Source organism: Mercenaria mercenaria, chromosome 16, assembly GCF_021730395.1.
Source record: "Mercenaria mercenaria strain notata chromosome 16, MADL_Memer_1, whole genome shotgun sequence".
NCBI classification, from domain to species: domain Eukaryota; kingdom Metazoa; phylum Mollusca; class Bivalvia; order Venerida; family Veneridae; genus Mercenaria; species Mercenaria mercenaria.
The window spans coordinates 50,491,259-50,511,170 of record NC_069376.1 but is presented as its reverse complement, the minus strand read 5'-3'; the positions used below and the strand labels follow the sequence as shown (position 1 = coordinate 50,511,170).

General features: G+C 37.1%; 1 protein-coding gene across 1 annotated transcript in view; it reads right to left on the bottom strand.

The window, feature by feature from the left end:
* LOC123540156 (aspartyl/asparaginyl beta-hydroxylase-like) overlaps nt 1-19,912 on the bottom strand; it is a 30,591-nt gene that overhangs the window by 9,193 nt on the left and 1,486 nt on the right. The window contains exons 2-10 of the mRNA XM_053527053.1: nt 19,215-19,409; nt 17,074-17,423; nt 15,613-15,779; nt 14,296-14,366; nt 11,928-12,064; nt 9,393-9,587; nt 6,040-6,180; nt 4,898-5,033; nt 588-810 (exon numbers count right to left, since the gene is read on the bottom strand). Of these exons, the coding sequence (XP_053383028.1) occupies nt 588-810; nt 4,898-5,033; nt 6,040-6,180; nt 9,393-9,587; nt 11,928-12,064; nt 14,296-14,366; nt 15,613-15,779; nt 17,074-17,423; nt 19,215-19,409 (1,615 nt within the window). The remainder of the gene's footprint in view (nt 1-587; nt 811-4,897; nt 5,034-6,039; nt 6,181-9,392; nt 9,588-11,927; nt 12,065-14,295; nt 14,367-15,612; nt 15,780-17,073; nt 17,424-19,214; nt 19,410-19,912) is intronic.

Genomic DNA, 19,912 nt, shown 5'->3' with positions numbered 1-19,912 from the left:
GACCATAGTTATTAATTTTCAACAGAGCTGAGGGGCAAATCATATGGCTTTTTGAGAAACACATTTAAATTTTGAGGGAAAAGATCAGTCAGTTAGTGTAAATAAACATAATCATAACTGACTATTTTCCCACAAAAACTCGTATCACCCTGATAAATTAATCAACCATCTAAACACTTACTCTGAGCAAAACAAGTGCCTTCATCAATAAACAAACTCTGTTAAGTCACAGAATTAATGGGATTTCACTCTATGCTCGTCTGAGTAATTCAGATCTGTTTAAAAAATCTTTGGCATAAGAATGCATTGGGATCAGTGCTTTTAAACTGAAGTCACTAAAACGTCTTTGTGCAAGGCTTATTTATAAAGCTGAGCCTGAAGACTAGCCTCAAACAACATATATCTGATTGGCTTGTAACTGACAAATGGCAAGGCTGCATATAGAGAATGGTCTCCAAATTCAGTTTTACTCCACTAGGGCTTGGTTTCTTCTTTTTTGTTCAGCAGTGTCTCACTAACTTCACTGGGTCATACAGCAAATGAAAACAAGTTTGGACAAAACAATTATCTTCAAGTCATAAAATTACCTGGTTTCATTACCAACTCTAATCCTAGGACCATCTGGAATTTTCAGTCCAAGATGAGCCCTTAATCTGCAGTTAGTTGGTCCTGTATGTGGCCACACATGAACACCTGGGTGCATCACAGAGAACTTCACCTGACCCCTCGTACAGCCCTTTGCTTCAGGGATCTGATCAATTAAGGCACATGTTTTAGGAGCTTTTCTACAATTATTTTCATCTTTTTGACCTGAAAACAAAAATGAAATAACCACTTTGAACGACACCTCCAAAGAGTAAGTATCTACCTTAAAGGATTAAAATTTTGTCCTTCTCTCCCCAACAGGCCTGTTTTACTAATTCAACCTCTCTCAAGCAACAGCCTGCATACAACAGATCAATTTTAGTTCTCCCTATTGTGCCACTCTAGAGAGGTTGAATGACACACACTGTATCTGCTTTAAAACTTGACTATGAAATATTAGTACCAGTATTTTGCAATGGGAAACCCAAACATAATCTAATTCACTTCACCAGGATTTATCTTTTTCCTTGACATAATCATTTTAACATGTGCTCCCCATACCATATCTTTTTCAACTGTTCCCATTGTTTTCCTTACCTCTTTTTCTATATTATTTTACTTCTATGATGGAATGTTTTAATTTTTTTTCCACTCTAAACTCTTATAGTGCTTTATATTAAGACACTGAAAGTCTGTAACTCATTTCTACTCCTCATTGGTAATATCAAAGAAGTACAAGAGCAGTCACAGGAGAGAGCACACTGGACTATTTCGATGCTGGTTAGTAAAATTGGACACATCTGAGGAAATTGGAGCTGTTACTGGATTGTATAATAACTCTAATGCGGATGAAAATACTGGGCAATATTTTAAGTGTGTGCCAAATATATTCAGAAACGCCTTCTGGTAAAGTGCATCAAATAAATTAATTAAGTACAAAAGGGACATAATTCATGGGAAAATGCAGAATACGTCATATCATGTGGTTAATAATTTGGAATAACTATGTTAAGTTTGAATCAAATCTATCTAGGTATAACTGAGACAGAGTAAAAGTGAATCACAACTTGAACCTAAAATTATGTGAAACAGGGGCGTAATTCATAACATATTGGTGCAAGAGTTATGGACCTTGTGTAGTATGACTAGTTTCCATTACCTCTATATTATTGTATAAGCTGTTTCAAATCTCATGATTCCTCTACCTCTATGATACACTGAAGTGTAAACTGTCTCCTGTTTCCCTTATCGCTGCAACAGAGTGTAAAATATTTCCAGTGTTCAGTTTCTCTTAAATTGTTTCCAGTCTCATGTTTCCATTACATCTCTGATAGAGTGTAAACTGTTTCCAGTCTCCTGTTTCCCTTACTCCTTCCACAGAGTATAAACTGTTTCCACTCTCATGTTTTCATTACATCTTTCATAGAGTGTAAACTGTTTCCAGTATCTGTTTCCCTTACCTCTTTGACAGAGTGTGAAATTTTAACATTTCCAGTCTCCTGTTTCCCTTACCTTTTTGACAGAGGGTAGACTGTTCCCAGTCTCCTGTTTCCCTCCACCCTTCCACAGAGTGTAAACTGTTCCCAGTCTCCTCTTTCCCTCATCCCTTCCACAGAGCATAAACAGTTTCAAGTCTCCTTTTCCCATACCTCTCTCACAGAGTGTAAACTGTTTCCAGTCTCCTGTTTCCCTTACCTCTTTGATAGAGTGTAAACTGTTTTGAGTCTCCTGTTTTCCTTTCTTCTTTGATAGAGTGTAAACTGTTTCCAGTCTCCTGTTTCCCTTACCTCTTTGATAGAGTGTAAACTGTTTCCAGTCTCCTGTTTTCCTTACCTCTTTGATAGAGTGTAAACTGTTTCCAGTCTCCTGTTTCCCTTACCTCTTTGATAGAGTGTAAACTGTTTCCAGTCTCCTGTTTCCCTAGCCTCTTTGATAAGAGTGTAAACTGTTTCCAGTCTCCTGTTTCTCTAACCTCTTTGACAGAGTGTACCTAAACAGTCTCCTGTTTTCCTTACCTCTTTACTAGAGTGTAAACTGTTTCCAGTCTCCTGTTTCCCTTACCTCTTTGATAGAGTGTAAACTGTTTCCAGTCTCCTGTTTCCCTAGCCTCTTTGATAAGAGTGTAAACTGTTTCCAGTCTCCTGTTTCTCTAACCTCTTTGACAGAGTGTAAACTGTTTCAAGTCTCCTGTTTCCCTTACCTCTTTGATAGAGTGTAAACTGTTTCCAGTCTTCTGTTTTCTTTTCCTCTTTCATACAGAGTGTGAACTGTTTCCAGTCTCCTCTTTCCCTTATCTCTTTGGTAGAGTGTAAACTGTTTCCAGTATCTCGTTTCTCTTACCTCTTTGAAAGAGTGTAAACTGTTTCCAGTCTCCAGTTTCCCTTACCTCTTTGAAAGAAGGTAAACTGTTTCCAGTCTCCTGTTTCCCTTACCTCTTTGATAGAGTGTAAACTGTTTCCAGTCTCCTGTTTCCCTAACCTCTTTGACTGAGTGTAAACTGTTTCAAGTCTCCTGTTTCCCTTACCTCTTTGATAGAGTGTAAACTGTTTCCAGTCTTCTGTTTTCCTTACCTTTTTCATATAGATTGTAAACTGTTTCTAGTCTCCTGTTTCCCTAACCTCTTTGACAGAGTGTAAACTGTTTCAAGTCTCCTGTTTCCCTTATCTCTTTGATAGAGTGTAAACTGTTTCCAGTCTTCTGTTTTCCTTTCCTCTTTCATACAGAGTGTGAAATGTTTCCAGTCTCCTTTTCCCCTTACCTCTTTGGTAGAGTGTAAACTGTTTCCAGTATCTTGTTTCTCTTACCTCTTTGAAAGAGTGTAAACTGTTTCCAGTCTCCAGTTTCCCTTACCTTTTTGAAAGAAGGTAAACTGTTTCCAGTCTCCTGTTTCCCTTACCTCTTTGACAGAGTGTAAACTGTTTCCAGTCTCCTGTTTCTCTTACCTCTTTGACAGTGTGTAAACTGTTCCCAGTCTCCTGTTTCCCTTACCTCATTGATAGAGTGTAAACTATTTCCAGTCTTCTGTTTTCCTTACCTTTTTCATATAGATTGTAAACTGTTTCCAGTCTTCTGTTTCCCTTACCTTTTTCATATAGATTGTAAACAGTTTCCAGTCTCCTGTTTCCCTTACCTCTTTGATAGAGTGTAAACTGTTTCCAGTCTTCTGTTTTCCTTACCTTTTCATATAGATTGTAAACTGTTTCCAGTCTCCTGTTTCCTTTACCTCTTTTATAGAGTGTAAACTGTTTCCAGTCTCCTGTTTCCCTTAACTCTTTGATAGAGTGAAAACTGTTTCCAGTCTGCTGTTTCCCTTACCTCTTTGATAGAGTGTAAACTGTTTCCAGTCTTCTGTTTTCCTTACCTTTTCATATAGATTGTAAACTGTTTCCAGTCTCCTGTTTCCCTTACCTCTTTGATAGAGTGTAAACTGTTTCCAGTCTCCAGTTTCCCTTAACTCTTTGATAGAGTGAAAACTGTTTCCAGTCTGCTGTTTCCCTTACCTCTTTGATAGAGTGAAAACAGTTTCCAGTCTTCTGTTTTCCTTACCTTTTCATATAGATTGTAAACTGTTTCCAGTCTCCTGTTTCCCTTACCTCTTTGATAGAGTGTAAACTGTTTCCAGTCTCCTGTTTCCCTTAACTCTTTGATAGAGTGTAAACCGTTTCCAGTCTCCTGTTTCCCATAACTCTTTGATAGAGTGAAAACAGGTTCCAGTCTCCTGTTTCCCTTACCTTTTTCATATAGATTGTAAACCGTTTCCAGTCTCCTGTTTCCCTTACCTCTTTGATAGAGTGTAAACTGTTTCCAGTCTTCTGTTTTCCTTATCTTTTTCATAAAGATTGTAAACTGTTTCCAGTCTCCTGTTTCCCTTACCTCTTTGATAGAGTGTAAACTGTTTCCAGTCTCCTGTTTCCCTTAACTCTTTGATAGAGTGAAAACTGTTTCCAGTCTGCTGTTTCCCTTACCTCTTTGATAGAGAGTAAACAGTTTCCAGTCTCCCTTACCTCTTTGATAGAGAGTAAACTGTTTCCAGTCTGTTGTTTCCCTTACCTCTTTGATTGAGTGTAACCTGTTTCCAGTCTCCTGTTTCCCTTACCTCTATGATAGAGTGTAAAATGTTTCCAGTCTCCTGTTTCCCTTACCTCTTTGATAGAGAGTAAACTGTTTCCAGTCTCCTGTTTCCCTTACCTCTTTGATAGAGAGTAAACTGTTTCCAGTCTCCTGTTTCCCTTACCTCTTCGACAGAGTATAAACTGTTTCCCTTCCCTCTTTGACAGAGAGTAAACTGTTTTCAGTCTCCTGTTTCCCTTACCTCTTTGATAGAGTGTAAACTGTTTCCAGTCTCCTGTTTCCCTGAGATTTTCCTCCTCGGGTAGAAAGGCACCTGTTTTCTTATCAAGTTGAGCCAGACCCTCATCCCTGATTGTTTCCCAATTATTTTCTAACATCTGAAAATATACCTCCATAAAATAATAACTGCTTTATATTCTTCTTCATATTTATATTAAATTCATTGAATGTTTCAAACCAAATTACTCTTCTCAACAAAAATGATGTCAACACTGTATGACACATGCCTCCTAAAATTGCTTGACAGTATAACAAGTCTAAAACAGGGCTGTAACTCTAGAAAAATTATCAGATTTGAAAGTGCATAAAATATGTGCATGTCCACGTCATATTTATGAAGTCTTAGACTATAAAGTATCATTTCTATTGAATGGAAACTGTAGGAGGAGTGGAGTACACGATGTTCTGATGTAGCTGAAATACAGGCCATAAATACGAAATAACCTGACATGAAAGTTCTAAAAAATATGCACATGTCCATATCATTGATACTGTATATCAAGGTTGGGAACTGTAGGAGAAGTTGAGTACACTAGAAAATGTGCTTGACAATTCAAACACTATATGCCTCCTGGATCTTCCACACTGTCAGCATAAAAATGAACTGTTTTCATTATAACTGTAAATTCTCTTACTTATAACCTACTGAATTGATTGTCACTTAAATTTGTGTTCACACTGTTAAAATGTAACTACACGACTGTGCAGTGAATAACCCAAGTCATTTACATGTCTTAATTCTTGGATTTCAACTTAACAGTTAATGACAATACGATCCAATTTATTTCCCAATTAAACAACAAGGTCTGAAACTGTTCCTTATTATGCAACACACGTACTGTTTGCATATCACAATAATTATGCCATAGCGTCTATTGTCACAGCAGCCTGCTGGAAAAGAAAACCACACAGAACAGACAAATATTTTGTGAATTTCTCCAAACTTGATTTCTTGTAAAATGATGTGATCTTTTTTAACAAGAAACTTTACAGTTATGATCTAGTAAAGTTTACTATCTTGCAACCAGAAAAGGCATTTTTTTTGTGTAATTGTTTTCCCCTATTTTTGAAAAGAAATAAACCAATTTTACTGGACTAACTTACAGTAAGATATTTCTGATACGTAGTTTGTTCTGGTGTCCACCAAGGCCGGCCAGTAAGTGGGGTGTTTGCGTTGTACAGTGACCTCTGGTATTCTGATAAAAATAACCCAAGATCAGCTCCCCTCCTGTATACTTCTCTAGCCTGGAAAAAGTAAGGCAGTATAAATCATAAACTTCATTATATGTAACCAAAAAGTTCATATAAACATATGCAACTACTGACAAAATAGGTAATTACTAGTAGATGTATAAATACTATGTTTTGTTTGTTTGTTTTGGATTTAACGCCGTTTTTCAACAGTATTTCAGTCATGTAACGGCGAGCAGTTAACCTAACCAGTGTCCCTGGATTCTGTACAAGTACAAACCTGTTCTCCGCAAGTAACTGCCAACTTCCCCACATGAATCAGAGGTGGAGGACTAATGATTTCAGACACAATGTCATTTATCAAATAGTCAAGGAGAACATACGCCCCGCCCGAGGATCGAACTCATGACCCCGCAATCTGTAGACCAACGCTCTACCTACTGAGCTAAGTGGGCAGGCTATAAATACTATGTAGTAATAAAACTAGAAAATGCTTTTGTAAAAAAGCGCATGTCTCCCCCAATGCAAAGTCCTATAGGCAAGAAGTCAATAGGGTTCAGAAGCAAAAGTCAAAGAGACACTGATGGTTGGCTGCAATAGGGATCATCTACTTGGCATGTCCAATCATCCCGCTAAATTTCAACACTCTTGGCCTAGTGGTTCTCAAGTCACTGTTCAGGCTTCTGTGACCTTGACCTTTGATCAAGTGACCTCAAAATAAATAGGGGTCATCTACTCTGCATGTCCAATCATCCTATTAAGTTTCAACATTGTAGGTCAAGTGGTTCTCAAGTTATTTCCAAAAAATGATTTTACATGAACAGGCCACTGTGACCTTGACCTTTAATAGACTGACCCCAAAATCAATAGGGGTCATCTACTCTGCATGTTCAATCATCCTATGAAGTTTCAACATTCTGGGTCAAGTGGTTCTCAAGTTATTGATCGGAACTGGTTATCAATGTTCAGGCCCCTGTGACCTTGACCTTTAACGGAGTGACCCCAAAAACAATAGGGGTCATTTACTCTGCATGAACAATCATCCTATGAAGTTTCAACATTCTGGGTCGAGAGGTTCTCAAGTTATTGATTGGAAATGGTTTTCCATGTTCAGGCCCCTGTGGCCTTGACCTTTAACAGAGTGACCCTAAAATCGTTAGGGGTCATCTACTCTGCATGACCAATCATCCTATGAAGTTTCATCATTCTGGGTCAAGTAGTTCTCAAGTTACTGACCGGAAATGGTTTTCAATGTTCAGGCCCCTGTGACCTTGACCTTTCACAGAGACCCCAAAATCGTTAGGGGTCATCTACTCTGCATGATCAATCATCCTATTAAGTTTCAACATTCTGGGTCAAGTGGTTCTCAAGTTACTGACCGGAAATGGTTTTCAATGTTCAGGCCCCTGTGACCTTGACCTTTAATGGAGTGACCCCAAAATCAATAGGGGTCATCTACTTTGCATGTACAATCATCCTATGAAGTTTCAACATTCTGTCAAGTGGTTCTCTAGTTATTGATCAGAAATGGCTTTCCATGTTCAGGCCCCTGTGACCTTGACCTTTGATGGAGTAACCCCAAAATCAAAAGGGGTCATCTACTCTTCATGACCAATCATCCTATGAAGTTTCAACATTCTGGGTCAAGTGGTTCTCTAGTTATTCATCGGAAAAGGTTTTCCATGTTCAGGCCCCTGTGACCTTGACCTTTGACAGAGTGACCCCAAAATCAATAGGGGTCATCTACTTTGCATGTACAATCATCCTATGAAGTTTCAACATTCTGGGTCAAGTGGTTCTCTAGTTATTGATTGAAAATGGTTTTCCATGTTCAGGCCCCTGTGACCTTGACCTTTGATGGAGTGACCCCAAAATCAATAGGGGTCATCTAGTCTTTATGAACAATCATCCTATGAAGTTTCAACATTCTGGGTCAAGTGGTTCTCTAGTTATTGATCGGAAATGGTTTTCAATGTTCGGGCCCCTGTGACCTTGACCTTTGACGGAGTGACCCCAAAAACAATAGGGTTCGTCTACTCCAGCAGCCCTACAACCCTATGAAGTTTGAAGGTTCTAGGTCAAATGGTTCTTCAGTTATTGCTCGGAAATGAAGTGTGATGTACGGACGGACGGACGGAAGGACAGACGGAAGGACGGACGGACGGACAGACGGACGGACAGGGCAAAAACAATATGTCTCCTGGGGGAGACATAATTATAATGCAGAAAATCAGTCTTCCAGGGCTATCATTAAAGAATAACAACATTTGTTTGCATTAACACGACCTACCCGTGAAAATTGCCGCGACCCCACTTTTTTTTTAATGGCCAGCCCAATGATAATATTTTCCCCCCTATATGATTAAATGCAAAAATAATTCCCTACCTATCTACACACACAAAAAAACTTTAGGTCGTGTTACCGCAAACAAACAATTTTTTAATTAGGACCCTGAATGCATTAGAACAGAATTCAAAAGCCTGATACACATAGTTTGTAAGGCAAATGCAGCTAAACTTTGAAAATCAACCTTACACCACGACTTATATTTCTAGATTTCATGAACAGCTTTTAAGGTTTTCTATTTATAAAGCAAAGGTCCTTACTGAACTATCTAATGATTGTGAAATGTTCATTCAAGTTAACTTGAACCACTATTTTTAACTGAGTGGCTGCCATGCAGATGTCCATTTATCAACTGCAATTACTACAGAATTTAGAATAGATGAAAAACATCAAGGAGATTACGAGTGAGGATATGTGCTTAAGCTTTACCCTGCTAAATTTCCAAAGTGGACTTTTCTATCATACAATTTGAGCAGTACCAGATGTTTATCAAAGGGGTGTTCACTGGAAATTTACTGACTGAAAGCAAACAGTGCAGACCACGATCAGCATGGAAGTGCAGGCTAATCTTGGTCTGCACTGCTCACAAAGGCAGAATCATTTGCCACCAGCAGGCTAAAGGTTAATTTACCAGTTTGAATTCCACTCATGTTTTTTCTTACCAACCCTTCTCAAGGTGGTGCCTTGTTCCTTTAGGTACAATGTATTTGCTTTGTCCTTAAGTACTATCTATCTGCTTTACTTTGTTTATATATTCTCGGTACCAATCCATCATGTACACGATCATACTTATACTACATAGTGTTTTACATTTAAGGGCAGCTTTCTAAGAACATGGCTTTACCTTCTTGATATATGTCCCTGGTTTTCTACTCTCTTACTATAAAAAATTCTATAACATTCTGGTTATCAAATATACCTTATCAGTCTGTCCTACACGCAGGTACGCGTCACCAAGGTGATAAAAGAATCGCCCATCTTTGGTTCCTTGATCTTCTGTATCAATTCCTTTCTGTAGCATTGGGATAGCCTTCTTGTAGTTCAAATCAGCAGTTTTCAGAATGAAACCTAAATGAACCAATGCAAATCCATCATCTGGTGACTTCTCGAGAATCTATACAATAAACAAAAACAACTTTTATTTTTTTATTTACAACAAATTATATTTTCATAAGAGGTAAATTTATTATCAAAGTTGAATTTCATAGTTTGAAATCTTCTCTATGGAAGATTTTACAAGTTTAGACATAGTAAAGGGAGGTAATCTAGTCGTTATACTATTTATTCTAAAATGCTTTTCTCTGTTAAAACACTCTTACGCTAGAATGACGTCACGTTAACGTGTGGTGACGTCAATGTTTTTGTTGTGACAAAGAAAGAGCGCTACTATATTTTATCTACTGTTTTAGATTAGGGACATATTAGAATCGAAATAATTTATAGCAAAAGAGTGTTTCAACACTATTTATACACTCGGGCGGTAATACGTCGTACAAATAATTTCACGAGGGCTGCGCCCACATGAAATTATTACGCCCGGCATATAACCGCCCATCGTGCATAAATAGTGTTAAAGAACTCTTTTGCTATAAATTATTTCTTAAATAAAAGTGTTTTATTCACTGAGCAATCTAAAATTTTGAAAAGTACGTTGTATGGCCATTTAAAAGTACTTCTGTCAGCACACACAGATTTCCAAATACAACTACAGGTAACCTCCCTATATCCAATTACAACATATTATAAACTGCTCCCTGCTTCAGGTGACACTGTCAAAGAATTCTGATATCTGACATTAAATCAATGTTACACCTTTATATGTGCAGTCATATTCTGCTATACAGTATATTGTTACAATGCAAAAAAAAACCATTTGGGTTTGAATTTACAAATTGCTAACAGCTTTTAAACATTACTTAAAATAAATATTTTTGTATTTCATTTTCAAATAGTGGGAAAGTAGAGAGAAATGTAATATAAATACTTCATAATATTAAAAGAACATTGTTACCCTGAATGCATATGCCAAGTTATTTGAAAATCCATGCATGCATAAAAAAGTTACAAACTTCCAAAACAAAATCACGTAAAATCTTCAAGTTCCAAGTATGACCTTGATCCTTTGAGCTAGGGATATGGTTGTTGCGCATGACATGTCAAAACCACTATTGAGAATCATTTTTACCAAGTTACATTAAAATTCCTTGATAGCTTCAGGGGTGTAAAAATTTTCACACCACTGGCCCTGCAGGACTAGTAGCCAGTAAATCTACTCGCCCTTAGTGAATAGTCACTCTCATAATAAACTACAGATGTTGGTTTGTCATGCTTTTGCTTTTGTACGGGAAAATAAACGGTGATGATAATAACATTAACTCAGATAAATAAGTTTATCTTGACTGGGTTTCGGTATCACAGTCTAGTTTGCAATCATTATCGGTAAGCAATTCAATTTTAAAGCGTCTACCGATGTAAATTTGTTATCATTTTTAGCGATGTATTCAAAACAATTGTTGCTGAATTTTGGTAAATTTACGGCTTAAAAAGCACTCGCCCGACTGGTCGAGTACACAGCGAGGTCCACTCGTCCTATCCAGACTTTAACTCGCAAATGCGAGCGGGCGAGTGGAATTTTACACCCATGATGATGAGAGAGTTAATGTGCAAAACATAATAATCTTCTTTTTATCGTGAATGTTTGTGAAAAGTTATTTGAATACAAATCCGTGCAGGGAAAATCATATGAGAGACAAGAAAAATGACCTAAATTTTTCAACTCTTAAGTGTGACCTTGCTTTTAAGTTAGGAGTCTGGGATTTGTACACCACACACTTTATTAAGGGGAACAGCTGTGACAAGAAACATTAAAAAAACCTTGGTGGATAATGTAGTTATAGAACAGACACAAAAAAACCTATTAAGATCATGCTAACCTTCAAAGTGTGACCTTGACATCTGAGCCAGGGATCTGTGAGTTGTACATGAAACAGACTAATAGTAAACACTTTTTTTGTAATTTGAAGGAGTCAGTAGAAATTTAATGCTATTCTTCCCTAACTTTTCAAATATAATGCAACATCTTTACAACAGGCAAAAACAAAACTGTGAATACTATGTAATACAGGCAGCACTTTTGATGATTTCAAAAGCTGTATCTAGTCTGCTTAGACATCAATTAATTTAGGCTGGAAATAAAAATAAAGATTAGAGTCATACTGGGTTTCCTGCTATAATACAGCTATACCTTGTGGTCCTGCATTATGTACTAGCACTGAAATAACTGGCAAATACTGACAACTTCCAAACATGAGAGGTAGTAACAACTTCAGACCTATTTTCTTCATTAAACACCCGCCTCAATCACGAAGTAAACATCTCTTCTATTAATTCAATGTCTTAGGCTCTACTTACTGAGCTTCACCATATGTTACAAGTAAGTGAAAAATAAACTTACTGCTGTAAACACTTTCCGAGCTTCTTCCGTCTTTCCCATCATCATGTAGCTCACTCCCAATTTCCTGCGGAACTCCAGATTGTCTGGATACTTCTGGATCAAATACTTCCATGTCTGAGCTTCTTTATGATTCCAACCTTTAAAAATCATCAGTAAAATTAGTTTTGAAGTAAAAAGTATATTTCTGGAGTTAGTTCTTCGCTTTATCTATTTCAGTAAAATTATACAAATTTGTACACCACCTTTTGCTCAAACTTGTCGTTGGGTCCTGGCAATATCCCTGTTTAATTATTTTTGTTCGATAGCTCGAACTACCGATTACTTGAACAAGTTTTGCTGGTACCGTCAAATTCGAGTGAATGAAGTTTGACTGTATAAAGTTTTTACATAAACATTAATTTGCTTGTTTGACAGCTTTTGCTGAATATTATTATTTCAGGTAAGTAACAAAAATCAATTTCTTTAACAAGTGTTCCTGGATTCTTCCCTTACTGACATGTTCTCCACAAGTTATTGACAACTTCACAACATAAGATGTGGAGGACAAATAACTTTAGAATACTGTCTTCTAGTAAAGGTCATAAACAATATTCCTCTCCAACCAGGATCAGTCTTGTTCATGAATATTTAGCATATTGTAACTTCCAAGAAATAAAAGTTCATTAGAGCAAAATAGTACTTATGAGAAAACTGAGAAAAAAAAAGAAGAGATTTCTGACAAAAACTTTTCCTAGCCTGTCATCTCACTGCTAAAGCTTTCAAACGCTGACAGTACCAATTGTATCCTTATCAAGCAGAATCTATTAGAAGTTGTACCCACCTTTATTTACAACAGTTTCTAATGAAAGATCCTATAGATCTGCTACTTAAAAAACCTTCTTACTGTATAATTTTTGTATTTTATCACATAATATGCAATCTTACAAGGTTGTAAAAAGCAGATAAATACAACTTTTTTTATGCCCCCGAAGGGAGGCATATAGTTTTGAACCGTCTGTCTGTCTGTCGGTCTGTCAGTCTGTCGGTCTGTCCGCAATTTTCGTGTCCGGTCCATATCTTTGTCATCGATGGATGGATTTTCAAATAACTTGGCACGAATGTGTACCACAGTAAGACGACGTGCAGTGCGCAAGACCCTGGTCCGTAGCTCAAAGGTCAAGGTCACACTTAGACGTTAAAGGATAGTGCATTGATGGGCGTGTCCGGTCCATATCTTTGTCATCGATGGATGGATTTTCAAATAACTTGGCATGAATGTGTACCACAGTAAGACGACGTGCAGTGCGCAAGACCCAGGTCCGTAGCTCAAAGGTCAAGGTCACACTTAGATGTTAAAGGATAGTGCATTGATGGGCGTGTCCGGTCCATATCTTTGTCATCGATGGATGGATTTTCAAATAACTTGGCATCAATGTGTACCACAGTAAGACGACGTGTCATGCGCAAGACCCAGGTTCGTAGCTCAAAGGTCAAGGTCACACTTAGATGTTAAAGGATAGTGCATTGATGGGCGTGTCCGGTCCATATCTTTGTCATCGATGGATGGATTTTCAAATAACTTGGCATGAATGTGTACCACAGTAAGACGACGTGTCAAATGCAAGACCCAGGTCCGTAGCTCAAAGGTCAAGGTCACACTTAGACGTTAAAGATCATTTTTCATGATAGTGCATTGATGGGCATGTCCGGTCCATATCTTTGTCATTCATGCATGGATTTTAAAATAACTATGCATGAATGTGTGACACAGTACGACACTGTGTCGCGCGCAAGACCGAGCTCCGTAGGTCAAAGGTCCTAAACTCTAACATCGGCCATAACTATTCATTCAAAGTGCCATCGGGGGCATGTGTCATCCTATGGAGACAGCTCTTGTTTTCAGTAGAAACTTCTACAAATAATACACTTATGTACATACTATGCAGTACATAGTAAACATATTAATTAAGTTTTAAACCAGTCTTGATGTCCTACACCAATAAATTGGATACAGTATTCACCTGTTTATAGTGGTTACTTTCAGTCTGTCCCTTCACTGACCGCTGTAATCAGGTTAGACTGTACTTGTCAATACCTTCATCTAATTGTTTAACTTGTCTATGTATGTAATTACCATGACATAAAAAAAAATGTTATGAAAATTAACCCATATCCTGCAAAATTTATAAAATGAACTTGTCCATCTTTCAATTTGGACAGTATCATTAACTGTTAAAAGGGGAGCTTACCAAAAAGATACTGACTGAATGGTGAACAGTGCAGATCATGATCAGACTGCAAAAATGTGCAGGCTGATCATGATCAACACTGGTCGCAAAGGCAGAATCAATGGTGTTCAGCATGATAAGGGTAAATAATTTATTCAAACCTCTGAAAGCCTGTCTGTGTGCGAGTTTTGTTGCTATTTGCAGAAGTAGCTGCTCCGGAGTGTCTGACGCCCTGAAATGGAAACAAAACATTCACAGAATAAACTTACTGTGTAACTGCAAGGCTGGTAGTTTTTCTAACCTTTTATGTTATATAAAGCAGGGCATATGAAGCCCAATGGTTCAGGTAATGATTATGAATCACTTACTCCTCATCTCACTTTCCTAAATAATTTTATTAAAACATATTTCAATTAATATTGTTTGTCACGTTTGATATAAAGTAAAATCAACATAAAGGTAACAAGCTTTTAATGTTGGGGATACCAAGTTACTCCTGGCATTACCTCAGACATCCATGTCCAGTGGGTACCTATACAGAATCAGAGCTCCAGATAAGCTGCGTATTTGCGTATTTACGCAATTAAAATTGCAGAAAACCCAATTGAATTCATACAGTGTGCGTACTGAAACGCAAGTTAAATTCCTAATACCCTATTCGTAAAAAATCGTTTGGTATCGCATTTTCCTTATTACTAGAATGAGTACGAGACTTTAACGCTAGATTTAACTGACTGGTTATACATTACCGCAGAACTGGTTGCAATTTATCGGAAAAATCACAGGACCATTCAATTGGCTAATCGGAGTTATTTGGAAGCTTTGTAAACAATTTTACGCCGATAAAATGTAAAAGAGGTCGCAGAAAAAACATTGTTGCAGCACAAACAAACAAATTAGTGAGGTATTTTGCTGTTCAACAATGACAGTTATCTGTTTGTGACAATGTAGTGTCACCAATACGGGATGATATCTTTTAGGAGAATGCATATTGCGGTGACCACATCGTTCGGGATACTGTGGATGAACTGATCTCCGACTGCATTAAAAGTGAAAAAGAAAACAACAGTATGGAACATTCATTACAGTTTTAAATACATTTTTGTATTAAACATTGAAGGGCGCCATTAAAGTACTTAGGTACTTAGTCAATCCTGTCTAATGATATATACCATGTATACTGTAAGCAAAAATACTCAATTGTTAGTGCGAGATTGGTAAAATACACAATTGGTTTTAGCAAATACCCAATTACTTCTGAAAAGGCTGGGTAATGATATTATTTTTACCCAATTCAAATTTCCAATACCCAATTCAGACAAGAAGTGATGGGTAAATACCCAATTGCACCAAAAGCTTATCTGGAGCTCTGCAGAATCCTACATAAGTCCATAAGCCAGTCTGATGGCTTTTATATCCAAGTGGTGGTTTCAAACCAACAGCAGCTATCCCTATTTAAAGCACTAGTTTTAAATTACCTTAATGCCGAGTCCAGAAGTTTGATGGCTTCCTCCAACAGTTTGTTACTTCTTTTCTGTTCTGCTAACTTATCTGTAGCTAAACCTTTTCCCCACAAAGCTCTAGGACTTTCTGGGTGTTTTTGTAAAATCTTGTCAAATTTTTGAATGGCACCTTCAACATCCCCCTGCAAGGTAAAACTGATGATAATCACAGGTACATGTATGACAACAAAACTAATAATGTTTAGCCTCATTTACAACAAGGAATTGTTAACTCCCTTTCCCTCCAATTTTTAATGCCCTATCAGTCCTTTTTACAAAACCCCAATTTCCCATGGTTTTTCAAATTGTTTTGAAATAACTAAAATGTATCTCGTTGTTGGATATTTGAAGTATTCCACTGTCTATATCTTTGCCTTACAGATTCTTTTTTTTCTTGGGAGGGGCTGCTACGCAGTGTGTGGGCCTTTCTGAGTTTTGCTCAATGCTTCCAGTGCTCTTACTTTTAACTTTTAAGTAGACTTTCAAGTAGTCATTTATAAAACACTAACATGTGTTGCAGAAAAGTTGTGTCCTTCAAACAGTTTGAAGGTGCTGCAAAATAGTATAGCTGTTCTTGGAAGCTAACAAAAAATTAACAAGAGGGCTATGATGGCCCTGTATGGTATACCTAACTCAAACGGATACCTGCAGCTAATAAGTCAATTGGTGGTTTTAATGTATATATGATATATATAATAGGCAAATGTTCATGATTTTATACTCTCAATGGTGTAACAGTACACAACATGTGATCATATTTGCATTTTCAAGGTTTAAAACAAGTGTCACCTGCATGAATGTTGTTAATATTGACTACAGACCCTTGATTTGAATAAATTGTAAAGTTGACCCTTGCACAATGCTAAATGCCATATATTTAAACTGCATGGATTGAGGTTCACTTTACAATTTGAGGTTTTGTAAGTCTATTTAAACCAAGTGAGCCAGTTTTGACTCTTGGGGTATGTTTTAAACAAAATTGGTAGAGGACCAATAGACATCATCACATACCAAATATCTCAGCTCTGGGCTGTGGAGTTTTGGATAATTTCTTTTCCTTTGCCAAGGTATCCAGAGTTTTGCCTTGAGTGAAATTCTTAGAATAATTTTAGGAGAGGATCATTGGAGTACTTCCAGGCAAAGTTTCATCAACATCCATCAATTACTTTCAGAGATGTTACTTGAAGAGAAGTGTGGAAAGATGGACAGATGATGCACAATAGATGGCGAGTGATCACAATAGCTCACCCTATGCACCTTGTGCTCAAGTGAGATTAAAATGCTGAAAACTTTTGAGATGTGAATTACCAAAGGTAAGCAGATCTGATCCAATCGCAAAATTTTCAGATTAATGATCCACAAGTTGCTCATTTAATTTCTAAAATCATAATTACATAGTTTATTACACATGCAATAAGCTCTGAGCATAACTCGTACCTCTTCTAGAAGCTTATCAGCTGCATCCAGTTTACTTCTAAACTTGTAATCCCCTCTGCTTGTTATACTGTACTTCTCATAATCTTTTCTTTTAGTTTTCGTCTTTTCTTTGTCCAGTTTACTCTCTTCAACTTGTTCTTTCCCTTTATCAGTTTCTTGTGTTCTATCATCAGCTTTATTGCTATTTTGTTCATGAATATGATCAGATGTATCGTCTTTGGATGGTTTTGAATCCTTTGTATTTTGTATATTTTGGGTATCTTCTGTTGAAGACGCAAAACTGTCCTGTTTCAGCTCTTCAGCTTGTAAAATGGATTCCAGGGGATTTGACCCCATCTTTGTAAGTCTGACTGAAAAGTTAAGAAAATTGTAAAATCTAAACAAGCTGTTAGTGCATCCCTCACATAAGTTCATAATATCTTAAAAATGTGTGTAAACATTTAGGTGTATTAAAATAATGTGTTAAAACTGGTATGTTAAAAATTGTGTAAACACTGGTGTGTTAGTTAAAAATTTGTAGAAACACTGGCCTAGAGAAAGTGAAATTCTCACCCAATAAGTTAAAGAAAGTGTTTCAAAGAGATCGCAAACAAATTTAAACATGAACACTGATCAGACTTTTAAAATGAAAGAAAAACAAGAGGGCCATAATGGCCCTATATCGCTCACCTAAGTACCATTGCTTTAACCAAAAACAAAAAGAAAAAATTCTTACAAGGTACTGATATGTCAAAATACACCTAAAAATTGGAGGTACCATCCATGTTATACCACAGAAAAGTGGTCTCGGTTTTTCCCTACAGCCAATAATAAAAAAGTTACTAAATAAGCTATTTATAGTAACATAAAAGGGAAGTAATTAAAAAAAAAATTATTGTAAGCGAACAATAGAAGGATCTGCCAAATAAAAACAAGAGCACTGCAATGCAACACAAATGCAGAGCAATATTCACACAAAACAAAGTCATATGACCTTTGACCTCTAAGTGTGACCTTGACATTGATGTGAGCCGTCCGAAACATGCACTCTGCACGTCGTTTCAATGAGGTGAACATTTGTGTCAGGTTTCTCTGAAATCCATCAAGGGGTTCAAGAGTTACAGAGCGGAAGGGAAACTGCTAACCAATACACAGACAGACAGACACCGAGGCGATAACATAATACGTCCCTGCGGGCGTATAAAAAGGAATCGAGATCTTATGATGATACAAGTTGTGTGCAAGTTTGGTTAAAATCAAATCATAAATGAAGCTGCTATTGTGCAGACAAGGTCAAAATAGCTTATTTTGGCCCTTCCAGGGGCAATAACTCTGGAACCCATTATGGGATCTGGCTGGTTCAAGAAAGGAACCCAGATCTTATGGTGACACAAGTTTTGTGCAAGTTTGGTTAAAATCAAGTCACAAATGAAGCTGCTAATAGCTAATTTTGACCCCTTCAGGGGCCATAACCCTGAACCCATAAAGGAATCTGGCCAGTTCCAGAAAGGAAGCAAGATCTTATGGTGATACAAGTTGTGTGCAAGTTTGGTAAAAATCAAATCATAAACAAACCTGCTCTTGTGCAGACAAGGTCAAAATAGCTAATTTTGGCACTTTCAGGGGCCATAACTCTGGAACCCATAAAGGAATCTGGCCAGTTCAAGAAAGGAACCAAGATCTTATGGTGATACATGTTTTGTGCAAGTTTGGTTAAAATCAATTCATAAATAAAGCTGCTATTGTGCAGACAAGATCAAAATAGCTAATTTTGGCCCTTTCAGGGGCCATAACTCTGGAACCCATAAAGGAATCTGGCCAGTTCAAGAAAGGAACCGAGATCTTATGGTGATACAAGTTGTGTGCAAGTTTGGTTAAAATAAAAACATAAATGAAACCAATATCGTGCAGACAAGAAATTGTTGACGGACGGACGGACGCACGCACGCACGCATGAACTGACGACGGACGAAGGGTGATCACAAAAGCTCATCTTGTCTCTATGTGACAGGTGAGCTAAAAAACATTCCAAAATGAAATATTTCCAAAGAAATACATCTCAGGGTTCTATAAATATTCAACATGTTTAAAATATCACTAAAATAATACATGTATATTAAGAAAATTCATTCATGTTATTTCTGAAATAAAGAGTTTATTACCTAGATAAAGTTGAACATCTTCGTTGGTCAGGATAATAGCTGCAGTTGCTATGACAATACTTAGGCCAATGAAAAACAAGTATGTGCCTGAAAAATGTGCTTTTCCTTTCTTTTCTTCGTCTTTCTTTGAAGTATTGTGTTTTTTCTGATTTCCATTTTTGGCTTCCAGTTTCTGTTTGCTAGGCATGGCTGAATCTAGAAAAAAAAAAGATTTAGATGAGACAGTCAAGAAATATATATCACCATAAAAAATAAATTACTTTAGTTTCAGTATTAAAACCTCTCTTATTAAATTAATCTTACCATCAACTATGGTACCTCCCAGAAAAGTGTGCTGATGATCTTCCAAGACAGCTCTTTAGGAATGTCAAACCTAAGATACTTTGCATTTGGTTTTTAAGGTAAAGGTTAAACAATAAACATAAGCTCTGTAGAGCTTTTGAGCGACCATATTTTAAGAACACAGTTAAAACTAACTATACCTTATCTCAAGCAATTTGCTGGTACCCATTTACAGCTGGGTCAACTGGGGCAATCATGATAAAGTGCCTTGCCTAAGGACACACTGAAAAGGGTCAGTAGCCAGGAACTGAACCCGGGGCCTTCACCTCTATAGAAAAGCATCTTAGCCATCTCATCAATGCATTCACAAAGTTTCTCCAGGTAGTGTATATTTAAAAGTTATAGGGGTACTGATT